Source organism: Gobius niger (assembly GCF_951799975.1).
Source record: "Gobius niger genome assembly, chromosome: 8".
Classification (NCBI taxonomy): Eukaryota; Metazoa; Chordata; class Actinopteri; order Gobiiformes; family Gobiidae; genus Gobius; species Gobius niger.
Window position 1 is genome coordinate 37,316,473 of NC_136859.1, and position 27,213 is coordinate 37,343,685.

Consider the following 27,213-nt stretch of genomic DNA (forward strand, 5'->3'; position numbering starts at 1 on the left):
GAAGATTGATTCCCTTTCCTTCCGAGAGGTGAAAGCTTGTTCTCACAGCTCTGCCTGCAGGGGGCATGCCAGGGGTGGTCCAAATCCTGACCGCCCGTCTCTCACTCCTCACTGTATTTTCTTTATCCATGGTTTGAATCTTTGCTTCCCCAAAGTATGTTTTAAGCCTCAATTATGCATAACATCTCAACTTTAAATTCAGCCTTTTTTTGCAGCCTTATTTTCCTCTCTCCTCTCTCCCCAGAGGGCAGGAGTCAGTCTGTTTGGCGCGGTGGACGGGGATGGGCAAACCGCCAGTTGCTGCAATTTATCTGCAATTAGCACAGATAAGCATTGGAGTATCGATTTCCTCTCCGAGTGTGGATTTAAGCTGTTTTTCTCTGTCTCAGTAAAAAAAAGAAAACACACTTACATTTCAAACGTCTGACTTAACCTTGTGTTGGGTCCGTTTGGCTTTAGAAAAACGGGAGCTACAGTATTGGGAGTCACAAGAGGTCTGCTATTTTTAAGACGTGACACAAAGTGAGCAGACAACTGACATCACTGATATTTTTACAGAACGATCTCACACTCACAGACTTAAGGATTCAGGAAGAGCGCGAGACCACACGCACCGGCAGATTTTTAAGAAAGATCTGAGGCTCGCGTGAGATTACCAGAAGTGTCATGTGATCAAACGCGAAGTCAGTTGCAAAACAAACTTGTCAGATCGATTTAGTCAGCGGGAAGGTTCTTCAGCAACCAGAGAGTTAGGGTGCATTCACACCCCCTCTCCATCCAAACCCTGGCTCGTTTGCTCAGAGAGCATATGGTTCTTTTGAGGTGATGTGAATGTGCAAACGGACAAAGAAGTGAATCCTAGTCTGGCAGTCCGGTTAAGACGAACTCTGAAAAGAGGATTGTTTCAATACTTTCAATACTTGTGTATGGGTATTTCATCCTGCACTCCTTTGTTTTCCAGTAACAGTTGCACATCATGTTACATTTTGTGCTAATGCACTTTTCAGTCTTAAAGGAATAGGCCACCGTTTTTACATACTGAGATATGTTCTTACCTAACCGTAGCCGAGTTAATATATCCCCGTCTGGTCTTTGTCCGTGCGCTCTGTCACGCAAACAGAGCAAAGTATATTTACACAGAAATGTAACATGTCGATTTTATAAGCAGATAAAAAGGGGAACTATATTGTGAGGCGTAATGATACAGGAGCACAGCGTCCGCGCAGTAACTCCTAAAGACTTCCCCCGCTCACTTCCGTCAATAGAAGCTGTGTGACTTGTACAGAGCCTTTTACAACAAGCAGAAAACATATTTTCGGAAAGTGCTCGCGCATTCTTACCTCATGGTCGACGTCCTGAGTCCTGTGTCGTCGTCCGGGGTGAGTTGGAAATCTGTGAAACATTACTACATTATACACTTTCTGCTTGTTATCACAGCCCGGCACGATGCACGTAAAAGGCATCGTTCACAAGTTATCCACGCTTCTTCAACTGTTCTCTGCTGCTCTACAAGTCACGCAGCTTCTACTGACGGAAGTGAGCGGGGAAGTCTTTAGGAGTTACTGCGCGGACGCTGTGCTCCTGTATCATTACGCCTCACAATATAGTCCACCTTTTTATCTGCTTATAAAATCGACATGTTACATTTCTGTGTAAATATACTTTGCATGAAAACACTTCACGTAACTTTATTTAAATAGGGAACACGTGGGAGAGCTGGGTAGCTTCTATCGTGAGCTTTTTTGGAGCTATGTGACATGTGGGAGAGGCTGCGTATGTGCTCCGTTTGCCTGGCAGAGCGCACGGACAAAGACCAGACGGGGATATATTAACTCGGCTAAAGTGAGGTAAGAGCATATCTCAGTATGTAAAAACGGTGGCCTATTCCTTTAACACTTCAATAAAAGTCAAATGGTTTTTGGTTTATAAACTTTGGAAACGTGACTTTTTACACATTTTAAGGTAAACATATTACTGATCAAAAAACCTGGGGGGTCATTTACTAAGCCTGGAGCTAAATTGCGAGCAGTACTTAAAATGAGCGAGTGGGCGTGTTGCTCCTGATTTACTATTAAAAACTGTGTGTATTATTAGTGCTAATGTTATTTGCAAATGACTTAACTGTGTGAGCACAGTCGCTCTGATTCTTGAGCACCTTTTGAAGGAACATTTATAAGTTGTGACGGATAAAGGACAGATGTCCACAATAAAATGATTGTCACTATTTAATAAAAAACAAATGATCATTATCGCAAATAAATACTCTTGGCTTTACAGAAATAGACTATAGACACTGCCTGTGATTTGTGTCTGTTTCCTTCAGTTATGTTGCCTTCAGAATTAAATAAATTTAATTTATTTAATTCAGTTATTGTTGGGGAAAAACAAAAAATCAACTCGGTGCCCTCCACGCGCTCATCCAGCGGTCTCCACGCGCTCATCCAGCGGCCTCCACGGGCTGGTCTGAGGAGCACGTCGCCTGCTGCAGTACTCAGTGCACAGGCCACAGTCATATCAGGGATGGAAACTAGCAGGAAACAGCTCAGCTGCTGGATGTTTGTCCGAGGACTATGAGGTTTTAATCATGGACTCATGCCTCCTCATGTAGACTATCATCAATACACCGTCCCCGCGGATTTCATAAGGATTTTTTTTTAAACTTTATTTTTCCACAATTGTTAGTTTTTTACAAAAGTTCCGAAACAGCAGACCACAAAACAAAAGCACAGAGCATCTAGGATGCACACATACAATACTGTCAGACTATTGCACTTTTTGATGATAAATGATAAAATAAGAGTAATACCTGTCAATACTTTTTGAGTTCTGTTTCATAGAACTGTCCCATTTGTTCTAATAGTGTTTACATTTGTCTGAAGCCAACCTAATTGAAAAAGTGAGTCTTTCCATTTCGTAGATTTCTGTGATGATCTGGAACCAGTCTGTTTTGGAGGGAACATCTTCACACAACCATGTGCGTGTTATGGCTTTCTTTGCTCTGGCTAATAGTATCAACAGAAGATATCTCTCCGATTTTCTTGGCTCTTGAGGAAGGTTACCTAAGTAGACTATTGTGAAGTCGTGTAGCAAGTCCAGTCCAGTTATGTTTTTTATTTCTTTTACCACCATTGTCCAGTAGGGTGTAATCTTGGTACAGCCCCAAAAAACATGAAAATGGTCTGCTTTGATATCACCACAGTTTCTCCAACACGCAGCTTTGTCTGGATCTTTACACTGTTTACTCTTAACATATGGCCAAATGAAGAAACGTACAATGTTTTTCCACGTAAACTCCCTCCAAGTTCCAGAAGAAGAGGTATTCATGGCAGTCTTAAATATGTTCAACCAATCATCTTCAGAAATTAATATATCTGCTTCTTTTTCCCATGTTTTTTTTAATGTATGTAGTTGAAAGGTTTCTTGATTGATGGTTGTTGATGTTTGTTTCTTAGGAGCGTTACCTTTGCAAGATTTTAACAGAAGTTTAACCAATCCATCTTCCTCTTCTTCCGTAAATTTTATACTCCTGTCGTAATAGTGCCTCAGCTGAAAATATCGGAACAGATCATGTTTTTGTAGACTGTATGTCTCTGAAAGTTGTGAGAAACGTTTTAACCTTTTTATCTAAAAAAGCCCAATATCCTGTGATGCCTTTTCGAGACCAATGTGCAAAACCACAATCTGTCTTTGATGGTCAAAACTCAGAGTCGTAAGCTGGGCATCTCAAAAATCTGGCACTCCTCTCAGTATTGCTGTTTTTTTTAGCATTTTATACCAAATTTCTATTGGTACTGTTATACATGTAGGTAGCAATTGTGAATTTAAATGTTTCTTGAGAAGAGGTTTGTCACCAAGCATGGACTGTAGAGGAGTGTCAAAGTAGTGACGGTGTCGGTTTTTGTTTTGCCCAAATAAAGTGTGAGATCATTCTATTCCAATCATTAAATTGTTTGGGGGGTACCTGAATTGGCAGTGCTTGGAACAAATAGAGAATCCTTGGGGATTTCGTAAGGATTAAGGACTTTAAAGGACGTGGGACAGATTTGTGGAGCCTTTTTAATGGCTCCACAAACTGCAGGTCAAGCCAAGGTAAATGGTCGCAGGTCACGTGCACTTTCTTTATAACCCACACATGATAAAAACAACCCAATTATTATTATATCTTTGTAAATGAACCAGATGCACACATTTGTAAACGCTCAGAACACCACACTGTTATATTGTTCTGTGTGAAGGTTTACACCTGCTTCTCCCACGTACTCATTTCTTGCACAGTTTTACTTCATACAGTCGAGATAAACACGACAGTGATCGCTAAATGCAATCATTTGAATTTTCCCCGCCTCAAATTTTGCGCATTATTCATGAGGACCTGTGCGGCAGGTTTGCTTTGCGGCCTTTGCTGTTTTTTTAGAAACGTCAATATCAACTGTGCTGGCTTTTTGCTCCACTTCAGTATACTGCACCATGTTTGTACATGTTAAAACACTCGTAAATGACCCCCTTACTGTATTATAATACATATCGGATTGTGACAAAAGTGGATCATCCCAGCCCTAGTGCATACCCCTTATGATTAGAACCAACAGAGTTGATACGCAATTTACACCAAAACTGAGGCAGAAACCCTTGAAATAAGCAGCAACAGCAAAGGCCAGAGAGCAAAACCCTGATTAGATCCTTTTTGGTCCTTGCTCCGCATCTGTTTCCCTCGGACAATAGTCATGTGTGTCTGTCCCGAGGACGTCGCCTCGCCCGCAGACCTCACAGTTGTCTCATGTGAAGAAAAAACATCTCCGAAAGCAGTGTTTTTTTCCAATGAGGGTAACATTAAATAACTCAGAAATACAGTGTGGACGGGGTAAATGTGGTAAATGACTATTCTAGCTGGAAACTGGTGATTTTTTTAAATGGAATACCTACATAGGTGTACAGCGGCACATTTCCAGCAGCATCACTCCAGTGTTCTAACGGTACGTTGTGCTACATTATCGTGTTACAGGCTAACTGATGATTAGAAAACCTTTGTTGTATGTTAGCACAGATGAAAATGATTAGAGAAGCTATAAAAATGGCCTTCCTTTACAGGGGAGAGTCTGTAGCATCAGTGTTTGTGAGTTGGATTATATTCTGAAATTGGCCTGAAATAGAGAACTTCCTTCTGAAAGTCTGAGAAACAAAGGTTATTACAGAAGAGATTTCATGGACCACATCAAATCGTCTGGGTGACCCCACACTTTTCAACAGTAGTGTATTTGCCGGTTGTTTTTTTGTGACCTGAGCTGGTCTTATGCCCATGTCCCGCCTCTCCTCGATGGACAGGGGTAATAACATGTTACGGTTCAGAGCCGGCCTGACCTCCACTGACCGAGGCATCCTTCAGCGTTCCAGACACATGAAGAAGAACTGTCTAACAATAACCTGTCAACAAGCACATCCCAGAGGACTGAAGAGGTCACAGCGGAGACCTCAGGGACCAGGAGGATGGACTGGAAATGGACTGTGTACAGACTGAACTGGACTGTGTACAGACTGGACTGGACTGTGTACAGACTGGACTGGCCCCTGTTGAAGAAGAGCAATTTGGACTGTAAAGATTTTAACAATTTCAGACCAGTATTCAGCTTACCATTTTTAAGCAAAATCTTAGAAAAACTTGTCTTTATCCAACTTAATGATTTTATTACTGCACAAAATGTCCTTGAGAAATTCCAGTCCGGCTTTAGGGTAAACCACAGCACCGAGACGGCCCTCTTAAAGATTTTAAATGACTTTAGATTAAATTATGACTCACAGAAGGTCAGAGTGTTGGTTCTTCTGGATCTGAGCGCTGCCTTTGATACAGTCGACCACACTATTCTTTTAACTCGTTTAAAACACATCGGCCTCTCTGGTGCTGGACACAAATGGTTTACTTCCTCCCTCACAGACAGGACGTTCATGGTGAGTGTGGATATCTGCTCCTCTAAGGTGCATAAAATTACATGTGGTGTGCCCCAGGGTTCAATTTTAAGCCCAGTGCTTTTTAATCTGTATATGCTCCTCTTGGTGATGTCATCAGGAGACACGGGGTCGACTTTCACAGTTATGCTGATGATACACAGTTATACATCTCCATGTCTCCTGATGCTGATGACACCAGGCCATAGATGCACTTTTTAACTGCATTTTAGAATCAAATCCTGGATGGCAGAAAACTTTCTCCAGCTTAACCAGGACAAAACTGAAATGTTAATCATCGGCCCTGAGGCCCAGAGAGAGAGACTTTTACCCAAACTACAGTCACTGTCTATGAACCCTTCCTCACAGGTGAAGAACCTGGGTGTGATCTTTGACTCTGAGCTGGCGTTTATTCCACACATTAAGAATATCACAAAGATAGGTTTTTACATCTAAAGAACAGAGCCAGAGTCGCCTCATTCTCTCTCAGGCCAACACGGAGACGCTCATGCATGCTTTTATCACCAGTCGTATCCACTACTGTAATGCCCTGCTTTCTGCTCTTCCCAAAAAGAGGATCTCAGGTTTACAGCAGCTCGAGTCCTGACGAAGACCAGGAGGCGGGACCACATTACAGCGGTTTTAGAATCGCTGCATTGGCTCCTCGTGTGTTTCAGGATCGATTTTAAAGTTCTTTTAATGGTTTTTAAATGTCTTAATGGTCTTGGTCCTTCTTATCTTTCAGAACTGCTTTTACCTTACGAACCTTCACGGCCCCTTCGCTCCTCCTCAGGGGTCTCCTAGTTATTCCTAAAGTCAACAAAAAGACTCATGGTGAGGCGTCTTTCCAATATTACAGCCCTCACCTCTGGAACCACCTGAGGAGGAGCTCAGGGCTGAGGAGGAGCTCAGGGCTGAGGAGGAGCTCAGGGCGGAGGAGGAGCTCAGGGCGGAGGAGGAGCTCAGGGCGGAGGAGGAGCTCAGGGTGCAGAGAGAAGTTTGTAAGAGCAGCTCAAGACCCACCTTTTTAGTTTAGCCTTTAACTGACTAATCTATTTATTTAATCCTAATATATAAAATGTATATATATGGGAGGTTGTCCCAGGCGCATTGTTTTAAATGTTGTAATCCGTAGAGCACTTTGTGATACCTTTCGGTATGAAAAGCGCTTTATAAATAAAGTTTGATTGATTGATTGATTCATTGAACTGGACTATGCACAGACTGGACTGGACTGTGCACAGACTGGACTGGACTGTGCACAGGCTGGACTGGACTGCACAGACTGGACTGGGCACAGACTGGACTGGACTGTGCACAGACTGGACTGGACTGTGCACAGACTGGACTGGACTGTGCACAGACTGGACTGGACTGTGCACAGACTGGACTGGACTGTGCACAGACTGGACTGGACTGTGCACAGACTGGACTGGACTGGACTGGGCACAGACTGGACTGGACTGTGCACAGACTGGACTGGACTGTGCACAGACTGGACTGGACTGTGCACAGACTGGACTGGACTGTGCACAGACTGGGGTGGACTGTCTGCGTCATTGGCTCACTCGTTCACTACATCCGCCAGGCTTCCTGGTGTTATTAAACGGTCTCCCATCCAAGTCCTGACCAGGCACTTCCTGCTTAGCTTCCAAGGTCTGGTGGGATCAGACACAGCAAAGGTGGTATGGCCACTTTTCGGCCCCTAGGCTTCACTGGACAGGAAGCAGTGTATTGTCAGACTCAGACCTCGAACCCAATTGAAACTCCTACTCCATAGGGCGGGGACAAATGATCAGATCGCAATACTTTTTGCTGCAATACCAAGTATCGATACTTTATCAAGTGTTGCGATACTTTCAATACTTTTATCACACACCCCTTACACAGCTCTTTGTTACATTTTGTGTTAATGCACTTTTTAATCTTCAATAAATGTCAAATGGAATTTGGTTTATAAACTTGGACACATGACTGTTTTCTTCTTACACATTTTGAGGTGAACATATTACTTATAATAACATACTTACTGTATCGCAATACGGCCCCGAGTATCGTGAAACGTCTCATGTAAATGGCAGCAGCCCGAACACTTGCATCTAGACCCAAATCCCAACGCTCGAGCCTAGACCTGTAGTTCCAAACCTGGGGGCAGGGGGTACCTGGAATTGGGGCTTGGATCTTGGATTTGTCTAGCCAGAGGGTCATAAGAGATACTATTTGTGCAAAAGAAATGGGGGGGGGGGCGACCCCCAAAATCATCAGACCAAAAACTCGGAACCCCCTAAAATATTATTTGCATTAATAATAAATTCAAGTGCATGTCTGTTTTGATATTTGGCTTGATTTCACCAAAACATATATATTAAAAAAATTGTCTTGGAAACATCTTGCAATGCCCACTCGCTGGGGTCCCGACCCCCACTTTGGAAACCTCTGGTCTAGACTACCGAAGGTGCCGGGTCCAGAGTTTTGTGTTTTATTCGCTCTAAGATTAATTTCCAAGAGTCCAATACACGTCATTCCCCGGTCAATATTTCATTTGGTTATTTAGCCTTTAATAGCATTAGCCAGTGTCACTGTGGCTCATTATGAATGGCTCTCTCTTAGCATTTATCCAAGTGTAACAAATTATTGAGTGCACAAAGCGCCCGGTGACAGTTATTGAATCCCGTGTGATCTGAATGAAGCAACAATTAGCTCCGTATTTTCTGCTCAGAGCGTCGAAGACAAATGAGGAAATCGTTTCTAAATGTCACCCGCTGCGGGAAACAGACGCAGCATCAATAAGCCACTTTAAGCAGTGGGAGCTTAGAAAGGCCAGCGCATTATTCAAGAAACTACATGAGCGATTTTCGAGATAGAGCTGAGCAATATTACACTTGGAGAAAGGGATGCAAAATGAATCACAAATAATTGAAATTGCAATTTGAACGATCGCAAAAGCAAAGTCTCCTGTCTCCGTAAAGCCCTGTGTAAAGCCCTGTTGTGTTTAAAAGCTGCTAACCCATGGGATGGATACAGGAAGAGCAGAGACTCTTGTAAGATGATATGTTACAGGCCGTACAACCCGGTGATGCAGATAGGATGCTGTTCATCATCTCTCTATAGAAAATGTGAAGTGGAGATTGGACTGGGACTATGCTTCTTCTCTATGTGTATTGACCAGCGTCGATTTTCTGCTCACAAGGACGTGGCCAGATACAGTCTTACTGTCCAGGAGCACAAAAAACATGACAGTGGCAGAGCTCACGGTGCCCTGGGAAGAAAGGCTGCACTTGTCTCACCAATTGAAACAAGCCAAGGAGCAAGACCTGATCGATGAAGCCATTCTAAAAGGATGGCATGCAACAATCTTTCCCATCCAAGTCAGCTGCCGTGGGTTTCCCACAAGGTCGGTGCGGTTCTTCCTCCAGAGGATGGGGCTGGAGAACAAACAGCTGAAGAAAGCCACCAGGGAGATAGCCACAGCAGCTGAGTCCAGCTCAAGATGGCTGTGGCTAAAGAGAGCTCACAGCTGGAACCCTTCTGCAGGTGAAGTCTCGTCAGTCTTCGCTGCCCCACTCCGGCGGGGTGTACAGGTTAAGGAGTGAAACACCTGAGATGCCTGCTGACGATGCGGAAGGGTTACAAAAATGTGGCTGCTCCAAGGATACCATCTCAAAGTGACGACCTGCAACCCTTTTAAAGTCACCTCACTTCAATATAGGTGCTCGTCATCATGAACCAGTGCATTCACAGTTATTCAACTGTGAAACTAATGCATGATATAGAATCATGACATGCAAAGTGAGATATGTAGCCTTAACTTGTCATCAGTTTGATAGTTATGGCTTAGCTTGTATAAACCCCAAATCAAAAATCTCATAAAATGAGGTATTTTGAAAAGGGACTGTAAGCCATAATCATCAAACTTATAACAAGCAAAGGCTTGACATGTGTCACTTTGCATGTGATGAGTCCATATATTATGCTAGTTTCACATTTTAAGTTGAATTACAGAAATAAAGGAACTTTTTCATGATTTTCCAGTTGTATGACGAGTCGAGCACCATACCTTCTGTGGCTGTAGGCAGATATCTAACTGTAGATCAGTCATGGGCTCATTAGATTGGATTCATCTTTATTGTCCCCAAACAGGAGAGATTATTTCTTGACATCAAAAACAACATATCCCAGCATAGAGCAAACATTTCTCACATCCTTGTAGTTCACCAACTAACAAACCAACACAACAGCAGCTGTACAACATACTGCATTACGACACAAAACAGTAGGAATGTATTTTCCCCAAATTGAATGCATTTCAGTTGCAGTGTAAGTTCTCTCCTTGTATGTCCTTAAAGCGTTATGATGTATATTTTTTAGAATTGTCCTTAAAGTGACTTTTTTTTTAATGATAAAGTCACTGAATTGTACAGATTAGGGAGTGTACTGTTTTCTCTTAAAGGTCTCAATTCTTCACGCTATGTCCCACACACAGCAGGCCTAAACTGACCACTGGTCCATATAGGTTTTGCGTGTTTTATTAAGACAGTAGTCGCACAGGTTGACAGCTTATCATCGCACATGTTTCTCCAAATAAAAAGGCCGATCAATCATCCACTGCAGCAGTCAGACTCCTACCGGTCAGAGGTACTTCAATAAGTCAGCAGTGATTAGGCCTTAATGATCAGGTGACGGCAGCGGCCCAATCAGAGCGCAGAGAGCGACTCTGGGCCAGACGGAACAGCGTTTAATGCAATCTGCTCAGTGAGATCACACGCTTGCTTCTTATATAGGCCTAATGAGCCGCACAAAGGATCCCCATCGTGACTTTAGGAGATCACAGAAGGTGCAAATACGTCCGTAATTGAATGTGCTCTCGAGACTAAAAAATACCAAAAAATACCAGACGCTGCAGGTAAAGAGGAGAAAAAGTAATAATTAGCAGATAAGCTGAAACCTTTGCTGTAGATTACTGACATAAATATGGGGGGAAAATGCAAGTCTTCTGTCATTTTAAGTTTTCATATCAATAAAAATGGCAGAGCCAGGTTTGATATTATGTTTGTTTTGTGTTCATATATTAGTTACAAGGTTTTTTTTTAATATGCAAGTTAAAGGAGCTTTACCTAGCCTGGCCTTAGCCATCCGTAGACTCCGGTCAATGATCATTTCCCTACATGCACGTCTGGGCCTGATCTCAGTGGCTGCGTTACATCGGTTGAATTTCAACCTACCATTCAGCGAGCGGGGGGGGCGGGGCTTGTAGGTGACGTCAAGCATATGTGCCAGATTTGCTGGTTGTAGTTTGGCATTGGCGGCGGATACGAAAGTAATGGAAGCTCTTCAATCCGTTCTGGCTCAGTTCCAAAATATCCAGAAATTACAATGTGCAAGGAATGTCCCCAAGAGTTATGACAGAGTTATGATAGAGTTATGATAGAGTTATGATAGAGTTATGATAGAGTTATGATAGAGTTATGATAGAGTTATGATAGAGTTATGATAGAGTTATGATAGAGCTATGATAGAGCTATGACAGAGTTATGACAGAGTTATGACAGAGTTATGACAGAGTTATGACAGAGTTATGATAGAGCTATGATAGAGTTATGATAGAGTTATGATAGAGCTATGACAGAGTTATGACAGAGCTATGATAGAGTTATGATAGAGCTATGATAGAGCTATGATAGAGCTATGATAGAGTTATGATAGAGCTATGACAGAGTTATGACAGAGTTATGACAGAGTTATGATAGAGTTATGATAGAGTTATGATAGAGTTATGACAGAGTTATGACAGAGTTATGACAGAGTTATGACAGAGTTATGATAGAGTTATGACAGAGTTATGACAGAGTTATGATAGAGTTATGATAGAGTTATGATAGAGTTATGATAGAGTTATGACAGAGTTATGACAGAGTTATGACAGAGTTATGATAGAGTTATGATAGAGTTATGATAGAGTTATGATAGAGTTATGACAGAGTTATGACAGAGTTATGATAGAGTTATGATAGAGTTATGATAGAGTTATGACAGAGTTATGATAGAGTTATGACAGAGTTATGACAGAGTTATGACAGAGTTATGACAGAGTTGCTTCACTCACTCCGGCGCATTACATTACCAAACATTTGTGAAAATTAGATCCAATCGTTTCAAAGGAGTTCACCCCTCCCACCTGATAACGGAGGTCCAGACACTTGTACGAAACGCAATGAGTACGAGGGTATGGTAAAACCAGGCTAAGCTTTATGTGACATGTCTTTCTTTTGCCCCATAAAAGTATGTTGTAAAAGTAGTAAGATGCCTCTGCAGGTAGGAATCAGATATTGAAAAAAAATAAAAATAAACCTTCAATGTCTTGTTAAGTCCAAGACTGGACAGTTTGGAGTCTGTAGGAGCTACTAAAGTGAAGATGTTGTTGCATGTGTGTTTGTAGAGCTCTCTCTCTATGTTTTGGGTTATTTTCTGAAATCCAATTACATTACATTATTCATTTTCAGCAAATTAGCATTATTTCATTGAAAATATAACTGCAGTTTTATTTCGTATCTGTCCTCCATCAAATGAGGCATCCACTCACTGCATTACTTAATTTTTTAGTCCTATCAATCCTATCAATCGATCATTTAAAAAAAAAACGTTTTGAAATGTGATTAATTATCAACACTAGGCCGACATAAAACACTCTCATTTAAAGCATTGGCTCATATTTCATCAACAAACTAATCAATGACAAGCCCGACTGCTAGCTTATTTGTAATTTGTAATAAAGTGCTCATGTCTTTCTGGCCGCACGTGCTCTCGAAACAGGAGTGTGTTGCTGTAGGTCAAAACACATGATGCCATTAATTTGCCAATAATCCATGATCAATAAGTTCATTGTCTTTTAATCAATCGTGAGTTAAAGCGTTAACTTTGACATCATTCATTTATCCAATTATTTTGTTTATTCGTTTTAGAAATAATCAAAAGCATGAACTACATTCTACCCCGTCTTCTTTCAAGGTTGCCATTCTCCGTCAAGGGTGCGGCGTATCCCCTGCACTGTTTGAAAAGGCTGCCACACTGACTGAATCATCTCTTCTGTTGGTGCCTCTGTAATTGCTTTGTCCCCGGGCGATCGTGATGATTTTGACAGCTCCGACCTGGCAACCGGCACTCCGAAGCAACAATGGGCTAATGACGGCCCGTCCGCTGCCCAGGAGGGATCACCTGGGCTGGGCACACAGGCGCAGCGGAGGGAGAGACAGGCTACTGTGGAATTCAAACGCCAGGCTGTACGTCGAGTGTTGAGGCGATTCCCCCGCTCTTCCCGGGACAGTGGAGGGACTCGCGTGTGGATAAGTTGGCGCTCTTCACCTGAGCCGCCTGGGGTCATGTTTGTGACACCGCTCGCGTGTCCTCGGGCAGCACACTAATCTCAGCCAGATGACTACCTTCCTGCATATTATGTGATTATGGAACAAGAGATGGATGCTATGAGAGTATAGCATCAAATCATCATGAGGGTAAAAAAACGAATGAATATCAGGGTAAATGTTGCATCGGATCCAAAAGAATAAAAAATAAAAAATAAAAAAAATAGTCGCCAAAACCATTCATTGTGGGTGCCAGTTTGTAAAAGCTTTCATGATGATACTTGTACTGACAACAGGCCTTTGCCATCTTTTCTTAGACAAATGGCTTGAAATGGGCTTGAATTAAAGGAACAAGCACTGTTTTCCACACTGAGATATGTTCGTATCTGAGCTTAGACGAGTCGATACATACCTGTCTGGCTTTTGTGTCCGTGGAAGAGCGTGGTAGGTTCCAACTTCACCCATGTTTGGAGCTATAGGAATACATTGGGAGGGGCCAAATGCTAACAACATCTTTAGTCATTTTGCGTGACTGAGCGCACGCACAAAGACCAGACAGGTACGCATCAACTCGTCTAAGCTCAGTATATCTCTGTATGGAAAAACGGTGGCCTGTTGTTTGTTTGTTTCCTTTTTGACAGTTATTCTTCAGTTCAACACATTATAAGATCCTAATGTTTTGTTCCAGATCCAAAAACCTCTTCTTTGAGCCCTGTTTTATTTGAAAGACTATGATACACACAGTGACTTTGAGACAGAATTATGGAATTTGGTGCAAAACATCCTGACATGACCACGATAGTATCCATCCATCCATCCATCCATCCATCCATCCATCCATCCATCCATCCATCCATTTTCTTCCGCTTTATCCGGGGCCGGGTCGCGGGGGCAGCAGTCTCAGCAGAGATGCCCAGACCTCCCGGTCCACACACACCTCCTCCAGCTGTTCTGGGGGGACCCCGAGGCGACACCAGGCCAGCTCGGAAACATAGTCCCACCAGCGTGTCCTGGGCCTTCTACGAGGCCTTGTCCCACTAGAACACCTCCCACGGGAGGCGACCAGGAGGCATCCGAAACAGATGCCCTAGCCACCTCAGCTGCTCCTTTCGACTTGTCGACATTACCATAGGTGAGGGTGGGAACGTAGATCGATCGGTAAATCGAGAGCTTTGTCCCCGACTCAGCTCCCTCTTCACCACGACAGACCGATACAGCGACCGCATCACCGCTGACGCCGCTTGCTCATGTTGATGTTGCAAAAAGGTGGAGAAAAAACTTCCATTGAAAGTTTGACTTTGTGAAAGATTATGGACCCGGGGAGTATTCCAGCCAAAGTCACCACTTGTTACCACCTGTTACCACCAAAAGGCCTGTTGTGAACTCTTAGAGGCAGATGGATATAAACGTCACACAATCTAAAGCTACTAAATGTATGAATTGTGACAGTAGTTGCTCGTTTTGATGCCACAGCAATTTCCAACTTCTTCCAGTTTGGTAGTTTGTCAAATTAGCTTCTATTGTTCCTAAACCTCTGTTGTTCGCACAACTACAAAGCTTTCACAGATTTTTCTGACAATGTGAGCAGCCCGCGGTGGAGGATTGCTCTGAAACGGCAACATTCAGGTGTGTATTTTTGCAAGAAGAGACCAACTCCCGCAGCCTATCATCACCGCCATCATCTCCGGCATTGTCCTCACGGCAGATATGATCATTACTTTTTATACACTCCTGCCTCATTTGAATAGAAAAAACCTCAGAGTGAACCGCCTCAGCCCTCCAAAACAGATACATCATCATCTTGAGAGAGAGAGAGGCAATATAAAGCCCAATTCCCCCACGCACTCACTCTTCCACGCGCGCAGTGGCGGGGGGTGGGGGGCTGGGGCGCGGACGGCATCTCATCAATATGCAAAACATCTGCGCACAGGAAATATTTCCCAGCGCTGCAAAAAAAAAGGAAAAAAGCCGGCGAGCGAGCACAAACAGCGAGCGCTTTAAGCAGGGTCGGCTGGCGGAGGTAAGCGATGATATAATGGAGCGATGATGAGGAAGGCTAGGATGCGGGAGCGCGGGGAGTTGTCAAAGAAGTGAAGATAGGGGGGCAACAGGAGAAGGCTGTGGGGTCTTGGAAAGAGGCGCAATTGTGGCTTGCAAACCTGCTTCTGGACAAGTCGGCTTTGAGCATTTACAGTGCATCTGGAGAGTAGCGACACCCCTTCCCACATTTTCAAATTCATTAAAAATAAAGCTCAGGTGATACCTTTTCTCACTGACCGTCCTTGAAATGTTTCTCCAACTTGACTGGAGTCCACATGTGCTAAATTAAATTGATTTGACTTGATTTGAAAAGACACACACCTCAAAGGAGTCAAAGGATCTTGCCCCGTCTGCTGAGGGACTCTCTGGGCCCTGGGTCTCTTTAGCCTGTCCGTCCATGGGAGTGGATCTCTCCTTCTGTGGTTCTTCCCGAGGTTTCTCTTTTCTCCCTCTGGGTTTTTGAGTTTTCTTCGCCGTGCTGGAGAGTCTAAGGACAGGGGACGCCCAGGCCGATCGTCGCCACCTGCTGCCGACGCTTATTTAAACATTATGTTTGCCTGGATACTTAATTCGCCTGAACTTTACATTGTCTCATTTACTGCTCTGTTTTACTGCCTTGTTGTTTGGTGCAGCCCTGTGAGGGAGCTCCTGTTGTGATATTGGGCTATTCAAAAGCATTGATTGATTGAATGATCAAAAGGAACTGTCTGTAGACTCCGAGACAGGTTTGTATCAAGGCACAGATCTGGGGAAGGGGACAGAAAAATTGTTGGAAGCATTGAAGGTCCTGAAGCGCACAGTAACATCCATCATTTGTCAATGGAAGAAGTTCAGAACCACCAGGACTCTTCCTAGTGGTCTGTCCAAACTGAGCAATCAGGGGAGAAGGGCTTTGGTCAGGGAGGAGACCAAGAGCCTGATGGTCACTCGGACAGAGCTCCAGTTATTCTGAGGAAATGGGAGAACCTTACAGATGGACAACAGTCTCTGCAGAGCTCCACCATAAGTGCTGCAGGTGCTGGTGAAACAGTTACATTTTGCTCTCTATTTGAATGCTTGCATTAACTCTGCAAACTCTGCGGCCTACGGTCGGGAGTAAAACCTGAAACGAGCCCGATGAAGGTGAAGGAACGGCGGATCACTTCCTGGTTTGAGTCACTGACAAAAGCGTTCAGGACACCGGCCTGTGACACTGACACGGTCAGAGACTCCTGTTGCATCATGTGGCTTACAAACTGTGCACCTTTACATACTGTACTTGACCCACTGAGGGGGGATGTAAGCTAAGTCAGGCCCCTGTGCCTTTCTCCTCCCTGCTCTTAACCGGCTAAATCCTGCCGCTTTAATCTCCTTACGCAGCTACATCCTCTTTAAAGACACACGGCGCTGGGCTGACGTCTGCCGCACTGGTTCCAAGTAGGAGCACAGGTGGACTGAAAACGTTTGTCTGTCAGTCTCTTTTTACAATTACAGGGTGAGGTGTTTGATGCAGGGAAGGTTTTTGAACATGAGAGCTCACAGTCACACTATTGTAAATGCAACAACCTTCAGCCTGACCAGCTTTTCAAACCAGAATTCAGGAAAAGGTTCATCCATCACTTCTCAAGGTTTTAGTCAGTTTGTGTTTCTAACTATCCGACGCTTATTCACAAAGTAACAAGCTCCAACAGCTGACGGAGTTCATTTGAGCAATTTACCGCAGTACAGTAGAGGGCAAAGCATTCCTCACATTATTCTAGCTGAATTAAAACAGAGGCAATATAAGGGCAGATGTGCCGGAGTTTAAAGTCTGCCCTAAATGCAGATGAGGTTGCAGAATCCTGACACGGGTTACGTTTACATGCAGACCAGAAATCGGATCATGATCTGATTTCTGGAGTCCTGGATTATTGAAGTGAACTGTGTAATCTGATTACATGGTCTGATATAAATGTAATCTGATTTATTTCAGATCTCTCGCGCTTGTGCACGCGCTAACCAGGAAAATACAGTAAAAAGGCAAAGAAATGTATCAAATATTAAAAGATATAAATAAAAAAGAAAGAAAGAAAGCCTTAGCACAAACTCAGCGTTGTGGGTTCAAACTCAAGCCACAATTCTTTGCTAAAATCGCTATACCTGTCACAACTTACATCACATTTGCCGTTACTAACCTTAATCATAACCCTGAGCCAGGGTTTCTGTGGGGTAATTAAAAGCATCAAAAGTCATTCAAACAGATTGAGCTGCAATTTGGGCTGAAATCGACCATTCGCCCAATTCTCTTTCCTCTGTTTTATGGAATGTTACATGTTCATATGTTTATACTCACTACTGCCACTTCAGGTCTTACACGTAACTGCAGGTTCTATATTAAGCTCGTGCATGACGGCAATTCGGACCCGAATTAACACCTTTTGAGTGACAGTGCAGGATTTTAGAGGCAGTTGTGGTGAACAGGTCTGGGCTCATTCTACACATTAGGACATGGTGGAACATTTAAGGGAGTCCCTTTAAGACATTAAATCTGCGCTGATTTTTTTCTATGTTTGTGGCATTAAAATATAGTGTTTGGGCATTAAAAAGTAAAATTCAATTTTACATTCTTCTGTCTGTATAAACCCTGTTAGACCTAACCCTAACCTCCTGGTCGGGGGCACGGCAAGTAAAGGGTACAATGAAGATAAGATTTGACTTTGCATTTGACTTTGCTGAGATCACGACAATTACTAAAGAAAATAACAGTTTACTGGGCTTTAACCTACAGGCCGTCAAAAAACCTGTGCTGCATCCACTGGACCCAGCACAAGAAGCTGATACCACACGGAACACTTTGACTCTAACTATGGAGGCAGAATCATTTTCTATCAGCTCCACCTGAGCGCGCAATGAAGGAAATTATATTAAATATTAAACATGAACAACATCTCACTGAATATGTGTAGAAGGCCAGCGCAAATGATAAAGACAAGCTGTTATTGTTTTTTTTAAGTTTAAGTTAGAGCCATCCAGTCCTTCTTGAACTTCTTGAATATAATTTAGCAGGGCTTGGCTTCGCTCCGTGGTCCAGTCCCCCAAACCTTCCTCTCTCTGTGTCAGACACTGGGCTGAGTGATGGGATTCATGGCTCTTTAATGGAAGCCGAAACTTTGGGATCTGTCCAATTCAAAGCCTGGCTCATTTTATGTAAATTTCTCTGGAAGCCAGTGAGAAAACTCTATTATACGGAATGAGACCTAATTTGCTGAGAGCCGCCTTAATCACAATGACTAATGTGTCGCGGGAATGATTTAATCCTTTGAAATTCCATGTCATGTAAACTAAACTTTGGGCTCCAGTTAAGGAAAGGAGGCATTAACTGCTTTGCCAAGTCATGTTTAGTAAAAGAAAACCTTTCACTCATAATGTTTGCCCTGCTGCTTTCTCGCGTTTGTTCGGTTCCATCTGTGCAGTTACACGTCTCCATTTGTAATTGCTTCTTCAAGAGCTGCCTGTTGTTGCTCGTCGCGATGTTTCCCTCAAGTCTTCATCCGAAAACATGCCAAACGTGGATCTTATCCGAGCGCTCTTCCCACACGGAACACTTTACAACAGAGCGCCCTGACGTGGGCCGCACTCTTGACTCACACGACTGATCTAATCAAGCGCTCCTGCTGTCACCCCCGCGCGCAATAATCACCGTGCAATATGCATCCGCCCACGCCGCTTCACACACCAGCATTCATTCATTCACAGAGGAGAAGCTGCACTGGGGCTCGTGGTTTTCTGAAGCTACGAGCCACCAATTGATATCACAAAAAAATGAACCCAAAAATAGAAACGCTGTTCGGGCAGGGGCGTTTCTAGGGGGTGGCCTGGATTCTTCTGGGCCACCCCACTCAGGGGAGCTGCGGGAGGAAGAATATTTGGGGCAGTTGCTTCCTCTACCATTTAATTAGCAGAGCATCCGGCCCCACCATGGGCACAAACCCCTGAGATTGTCAGATTGTGTTATAATGTAATGTTAATCACCAATTATTATTATTCTTTTGGCAGGTTGAAAATGTTGAAAATGTTGAATTTAGTATTTTTCAGACTTTTCATCGTGTATCACATAAAAAAGTCATGTGCTTTAAAGGAAGAGGCCACCGCTCTTCCATACTGAGACATGTTCTTACTTCTTGTGTTATCTTCTTTGTGTGTGCCCGTGGAGCTATAGGAATATGTTGGGAGAAGCCAAATGCTAACAACATCTTCTCTCGTTTTGCGTGACTGAGGGCACGCACAAAGACCAGACAGGTACGTATCAACTCGTCTAAGCTCAGGTAAGAACATATCTCAGTATGGAAGAACTCTGGCCTATTCCTTTAGAACAATTAAAATGTTATGGACATGACACTTTTGGTTCCTTTGAACAGCTGGTGGAAAAATTTGATATTTCCAAGTCGCAATTTTTTAGGTATCTGCAACTGAGACATTTTGTTGGGTCTAATTCTGATTGTTTCCCTATGTGTCTCTCTCGATCACTGGTGGACGAACTTTGGGACACTATATCAGACTCAGTGTGGCAAAAAGTCATACATCATAGTCATACATAAGTCATCCATTCCTCTTCGGTTTCGCTTAGACATGCAGTTGTGCAGTTTAAAGTGGTGCACCGACTGCACTGGTCTAAAGACAAGCTGTCCGAAATCAAGTCTGACCTGGATCCTTCACGCAACCGCTGGGGACAAACACCTGCTACGCTTTTTCACACATTTTGGACTTGCCCAAATCCGGTATAGCAGGGGTGGGAGGGGGGGGACTGTTTGTTTGTTTGTTTGTTTGTTTGTTTTTATTTGTTTGTTTAAAAGTATGTTAAAAGAAACAATAAAAAAACAATAAAAAGATATTACAAACTCATATTTTACAGTCCTCGTGCCACCCCTGGACCACCCCAGTGTTTGGGCCTGCTTACATGTATTGTTGCATAGCACTATTGGAAGTTTATTGCTAAGTGCCGCCCATAATGTCGCCTGTTCACACAACCAGGACGTAACCAGTGCAACATAGAACAAGTGCAGCCTGTAGAGACTCAGTCAGTGTAACATGCTGGTACCAACTTCACTGCGGTGCAAAGCGCTCGCCTCCCGTGAGCTCCGCCCCTTCAGCGCACCCCCCCCTCTCTCTTCCTGATCGCTTCGCTCATCGTTCATTAACAGCGAGACTTTCATTCACCGTTCTCACGCTTTCTTCCTCATACACATGAAAGTACTGCATTCAGTTAAATTCATTAAAGTGCAAAAGAATAGAGATGTTGTAAAGACCGTCTTTGAGTGGATACTATGAAACAAATGAATCGGGCCATCCATTTTTGAGTACTTATATATTGATATTGAGAGCTTCATTAAACTGAGCGATCTTGAGTGTGGCGCAGCGTCCTACAATAGGAATGTAAATGTGTAAAAGTCTGTTAGTGATTCCTGTTACTGCTCGATGATGATTTGGTTGAGTGGACTGCGGTGAATGGAGCTGTAATGGCTGCAATGTTGCATGTTACGACTGACTGAACAAAGCATTTGTAGAACCGACTGGAGTTTTCTGGGGAAGAATGGTTGTTGACACTTTGAAGTAATGTGTTCACTGTTGGGTTGAAGTGTCAGGCTGTGATCTATCGCTGTGCCCAGGTGTTTTTATGTCTCAACCCGTTCCATTGTGACATCGTTGGTGCGTTGTGACGTCCCTGGTGGAAATCTGTTGACAGTAGTTGTTAAGCTTTGAACGTGTCGAGGTCGGGGCAGTTGTGCTTACTCTTTTGGACCACTTGACATTGTACAGAGGAGACAAGTTGACAAATCTTTTTTTTTTTACAATGGACTCCTCACTCCTCATATCAAGGGAGCGGCAAGGCTTTGTCAAAGGGGACCGAACAATTCTCAGACTATTCTCCTCTCAGGAGTGGCCAAAGTTTAAACAGACATCACGCTTGTGTGTCTAACCAGTTGGACATTGTGACAACAAGAGCGAGAAGAAGTGCCTGCAGATACACACTGCCCAAAGAAAAGCAGCCACCTGGATGTACTGTAACGAACTGTTCTGATCTGGGGCTGCTGCACTTAGTCAGGTCTTGGTTCAGTAACACTATGCGCCCAAAGAATGAGATCAGCTGAGACCCTGGACATCCTCAATGACCCGGTTATTCGGATGGATTTCTTCTTCCCTGACGGTGTGGGCATATTCCAAGACGACAACACCAGGATTCATCAGGCTCACCTTGTGAAAGACTAGGTTCAGGGAGCATGAGCTGGAGTGTGTTTACATGGATGTGATGTTTACATGCGTCCAAGAAATCAGGATACTCATATCCCTGTTTACATGAGCAACTACAGTGTCCTGGATGTTTAGGCTCCAATGACAAATACGATGACACACATGGCACAGTCACATGGCTTTTATGGACATTTCTCTCAACACAGAGACAAGACCTTTCCAAGAAAACACTTAAAACTGGTGGTTGTTTGTAGAGCTTGTTCTGTGAAGTTTGCTTGATTTTTTGTTACTTTTGACGAGATTAGCCCAGGCACAAGCCACAGTGTCTGTAGGAAAGTTTCTCCTGCCGTATCTGTTTGGAACATTTGCACATGCTCTGTGCGCCAGCAGCGGCGAGAACATCTAAATACACTCATGGAATGGCCACCAGAGTCCAGATCTTAACCCTGTGGAGAATCTTTGAGGTGTGCTGGAGAAGGCTTTGCCCAGTGCTCACTCTCTCCCATCATCGATACAAGGTCTTGATAGAAAATGACTGGATCTTTGGACATTGAAGAAGCTTATTTAAACAACACCACAGTGAATGTTCTGTAAGCTGACCAACCAACCAAATATTAGAGAGTGTGACCTTTTTTGGGGGGGTTGAGCAGTGTGGAACCAAAACCAGTCCTTTACACTAATGGATCATCCCTGGACGTCTCATCGTAAGTTATTCAGAGCAAGTAATGATATGTTGTGAGCGGGTCTGTGAGGAGCACTACATCAGCGTTTTGAGCTCTTGATCTCTCTGAGACAGACTAAACACGTGTGGGGGTCACCCAAGTAAAACACATCTCCACAAATCATAAAAACATGTCCAGCGCCGTATCCTCGCATGTTCAGTGTGCCACAGCACGGAAACACAAGTACCTGGCATTACCCGCATAATCCGTGCACAAAGTCGACTCCTCGCCCCCCTCCCCATGTCCACCGCGAGGCTTGTCCCATCAATCATCGCTGCTGTAAAACTCTGAGGCAGCGTTTCAATAAGACTGTCCCGCGCCGCACTCCGGGGAAAAGCGATCTGCTCCACCAGACTCAGCCGGAGCGCCGTAAGGCCACACGCAGCTCACACCGGGACAGACAGCGTGATTTCTCCATCGGATCTACTGTATGTTTAGTGTCTTAACCCCCACCTGGACCGAGCACATTTTCTCCAGTCCGGCTTGATCCAAATCTATTCTTCTTCGAAAGACGCGCCAAAATAGCAATGAAGACGGGGATGAAAACGCAACAAAAAAGCATAAAAAAAGAGACGCGGCAAACATTGACGATCAGTTTTGCAGGTCTCAGCTTTCAAATGAGGTCAAGCTCTTCAGTCGAGAAGCTTTCAGAGTAAAGTATGGGAAAGTAGAATCTGAGAACATACACTTTGTTGAAGTGGGGGGCAAAAGGGTTAAGTGCTTCATTGTCTAAATCAAAAGTGTATAACGTACAATTAACATTAAATATGTGGAAATAAACCAGATTTAAAAGGAAGGGGAAATGAAATTAATTTGAGAGTTTGAGAGTGCACATGGGGGATGACGGATGGAAATTTGCCCAAGGCTACAATCCAGTGTTGCGTGTTCATTAACATGCACTGTCCCGACCAAATAAACCAATAAACAAAATATCCCAACCCTTAAAGACACTGGTACATTTTAAGAAAGAAGTTGGCATATAACGTTGTTCGCAATTGAATCCAAAGGGTATAGGTGATAATGTAAATGGAAATGGGCAGCTTAACCGCCTGTGCAGTCGACCACTTTGGAAACAAACTGCAGGGAACTCGAGGTAAGCCGGGGTGCTACGGTTATGGATGAGAAGCCCAAAGGGAACTCCAGGCGAAATGAGTTCCACTGGTTTCTACATGGCAGCAAATGGATAAAACATTCTGAAATATATACCGTCCATCAAAATAGGGGGTAAAAATGTCCAGAATGCCAGATACAAAGTGCACACTCACACACACCCACAGAGTAATGATATTTAGGCTAAGCAGGATTCCATTTCAAAATGTTACAGATGCATTTCAGTTTTTGAGAAAGTGTGCTCTCCTATATTGCATTTGAGAAACTTTTCCAACAAAACTAAGCAGTATAAGCAGTTCCATTCCAATTTCTATATCAAATTAAAGTTCCTTGACGCTCACAAAATCATTGACTTTCAAAAATCCAACACATACAGTATCCAGAGCAAGCAGAGATTGTATCACATGAGTCCAGCAGTCTCAGTCTCTAAACTTCACCAATGAATCCTTCTGTAAAGTTACCCAAAAATCTCAAGCTCCGACACTCCAACATCGGCCCCTCAGGAGATCCGACAATATCACGCACGTCCCGCAACAATCAGGACAATCAAAGCACTCCTGAGCATCCGGAGAGAAACAGGCGTTTGCCCGACTCACCTGTCTCCCAGAAGTACACCGACTTCCCCCCGTCCGTCTGCGCGTCCGATACCCTCCATCCGCACGCCAGCAGCAGCAGCACAAATGTCCCCCTGAATAACCTCCCTCTCCGCGGGGTGCCAGCTCCTGTGGCGCCCCTCCTCGTAAGTTCCATGGTCCCGAAGTAAAATCCAAAGGCAGTTTTCAGAAGGTCATTTAAAAAAGAAGAAGAAGAAGAAGGTGGATGTGGTGGGTGGGTATGGGTGGGTGAGTGGGGGATAGGTAGGGGGGGTTGGGGGTTGTCCCGTTTATGTCCTGTAAGAAGGTGGGGGTGGTCCCATGGGGGCACTAGCGGGGGTGATGGGGTGAGGCTGGTCCATGGCGTCGCTGCGTCGGCTGCTGCTGCTCTGTTCTCCGGCGCTGGAGCAGTGGCGGAGTGCGCGAGGATGCAGTCGCTTCCCTCCCTCCCTCTCTCCCTCTCTCTCTCTCTCCTCGCTCGCCCTCTCCTCGCTCGCCCTCTCCTGCTCTCTCTCCATGCACTCTCTCACCAGGGTAATCCACTCCTCGCTCGCCCCTCTTACACAAGTCCAGTCAGTTGCTCTTTTATCCTCATTTGGCAGCGTTCCTTTTAACCACATTATACTGTAGCACCTACACCCGTCTGTAATTAGAGCACATGTGACAAATGATATTTACTTGTACTCAAAACATGTTTATTACTTTTGACAATTCTGAAAGTTAATTTTTTTTCCGCAATCAAACAAAATTCAGCCATTTTTTCCCCGTTGACTTAATTTGCTTCAGCAAATCCATGTCGGACATTTCTACTGTTTTAACCTCTTAACCCCCGCCTTAACCGAGCACATTTTCTCCAGTTCATCTAAAAGCTTCTCGACTGGAGTCTATAGGCCAGTGTGACACCTCATTTAGAAGATGAGACCTACAAAACAGAATACATTTTTTGTTGCCCCTTTTTTGTTGCATCCTTGAAGCATTTTTGTCGTGTTTTTATTTTTTTTGTCCGGTTTTGGTCCCTTTTTCCATCTCATTTTTATCACTTTTTTGTCGCTCTTTCGTTCATTTTTGTTGCTTTTTCATCACTCTTTAGTCGTGTGTTTTTGCTGCTTTTTTGTCGTGTTAGTTTTGCTTTTCAAGCACGTTTTTGCCTCATTTTTGTCACATTTTAGAAATGTTTTTGTTGTGTTCCTGTCTTTTAATCGCTTTTTTATGGAAGCCCGTTTCCGCCTTGTTAAAAAATAAAAGCCCAACAGGAAGTTTAAATTACAAGATTTAAAGTCATAATTCTGTGTTTAAAACACAAAATTACGAGTTTAAATCTCGAAATTACGACTTTTAAATGAACAGGCCACCGTTTTTACATACTGAGATATGTTCTTACCTGAGCTTTGACGAGTTCTTTAGGACCTGTCTGACCTTCAGTCACGTAAACACAGCGCAGACGGCGTTAGCATTTAGCCTCTCCCTCTCTCCTCTATAGCTCCAAAACAGGTCAAGATAGAAGCTACCAAGCTCTTCCACGTTTTCCCTATTTAAATATGGTTACGTGAAGTGTTCCACTACAAAGTATAATTACACACAATTAAACAATGTGGATTTTCTAAGCGGATAAAAGGAACTATATTGTAAGGCGTAATAATACCAGGAGTAGTTCGAAATCAGCGCAGTAATCTTCACTTTACTGTGCGGATGCCAAACTACTCCTGGTGTTATTACGCCTTACAATATAGTTCCCCTTTTATCCGCTTAGAAAATCCACATTGTTTAATTATGTGTAATTATACTTTGTTCTAAGGAGAGTGTCCAGTTTGATGATGGGTGATGTATCATCAATGCCCATGTTCAGTTAGGTGTTAGTGGTATTTGCTGCTTTAATATAGCTGCAACCTATACTTCCTCAGGGTCAGACTTCCTAATGAGTGACAGCTCGTTCTGCTCTTACTTTGGTGCTCTCCTGCAATAATGAACCCATTCCCTTTCCCATCTTGCATCTTAAAACAATTCCAGGAGCTTTCAAATGACGTTTGTGCTGAATGTAGTGCTTGAGATAGTCCAGACTTCCCCTCGGAAAACTCGTTTACTATTTTGCCTTCGCGCCATGTTTGGCACAGCAGACCTTTCTCCTTCGAAGAACAAATCTCTCTCCCTGTTGCACATTTTTTGTCTTCTTCTTGCACAAACTCCGACAGCCATTCCATCTTAAAAGAAAAGTATTTCTTTGGTAGTTTGGCTTGGTGAGTGCACGTGCCACTGCCCGGTCATTTTGCCATTATTAAAAAGGGTAGCTGCTCTTGACTGGATAAATACGTAAATACTGTAAGTAAATATGTGAACCACGTCATATATTTGGCTGGACCAGTCACTCACTGAGTCACTTTGCAGAGTACAAAATAAATACTTGTTGTGACGGGGCGCCAGTAGTTGCCTCGTCACTCTCGGTCCCCGCGCGCCTCTTCCTCTCCCCTCTCCTGGGAGAGTGTTGGCGCTGGGAGCGCTCGGGCGCGCTCTCGCTCCAAGACTGGTTCCCGCAGGCCGCGCACGCATCCCGCGGTTATGCGCCATACAAACTGTCCCTCCGTAGAACACTGGTTTTCCCGGCTGTAGCGCACGAGGGTGCACACTCGTGCCTACATGCCACATCATTTTCTCACCTGCTCCTGCTGTCCCGTCAGTCCGGTCGCCGCGGGTAGTGTGGCCAAACAGAGGCACTTCCTGGGCCGCGTCATGTAGCCCGTGGTGGCGCGCTGGGGCCAACCACGTGACCCGGGCTGGTCCATTTTGGTTGTTTGTAATGGTTTTGTGATTTCTTGTGTTTGTATGTGAGTTTCTGTTGGCCTTTGTAAAGAACGTTATTTTCATTAGAGTGGTGTGAATATTTTGTGTTATTTTCTTTGTTTTTGTGTCTCCCTGTGTAATTGTTTAATAACCCCCTCCAATTAGTGTTGGTCTGCCCGGAGGAGGGGCTGGGGGGTATTAAAGGGGAGCATTTGGGCTCTGTTCTTAGTTGGAGTCTGGAGCTGGCTGTGACCTGAGGCCTTGAATTTGTAAGATTTGGTTTCTTTTTGTAAATATTTCTTTTCCTTGCTGCACTACAAAATAAAAAGGGTGGATCTAAAGTTTCGGCCTTGCCATCATTTTTCCTGTGGGAGTACGAACCCGTGACATTTGGTGGCAGTGGTGGGATGGCTGGTCGAAAGAAACGCCGATCCATGCAGCGCAAGAGAGAAGAGGAGGAGGAAGAAC

At 43.9% G+C, this 27,213-nt stretch overlaps 1 protein-coding gene across 1 annotated transcript in view; it reads right to left on the bottom strand.

Moving 5' to 3' along the window:
• The window catches only part of thsd7ab (thrombospondin, type I, domain containing 7Ab), a 357,113-nt gene extending 332,932 nt beyond the window's left edge, over positions 1-24,181 (bottom strand). The window contains exon 1 of the mRNA XM_079562212.1: positions 23,974-24,181. Within this exon, the coding sequence (XP_079418338.1) occupies positions 23,974-24,127 (154 nt within the window). The 5' untranslated portion in view covers positions 24,128-24,181. The remainder of the gene's footprint in view (positions 1-23,973) is intronic.
• Between the last annotated feature and the right edge of the window lie 3,032 nt (positions 24,182-27,213).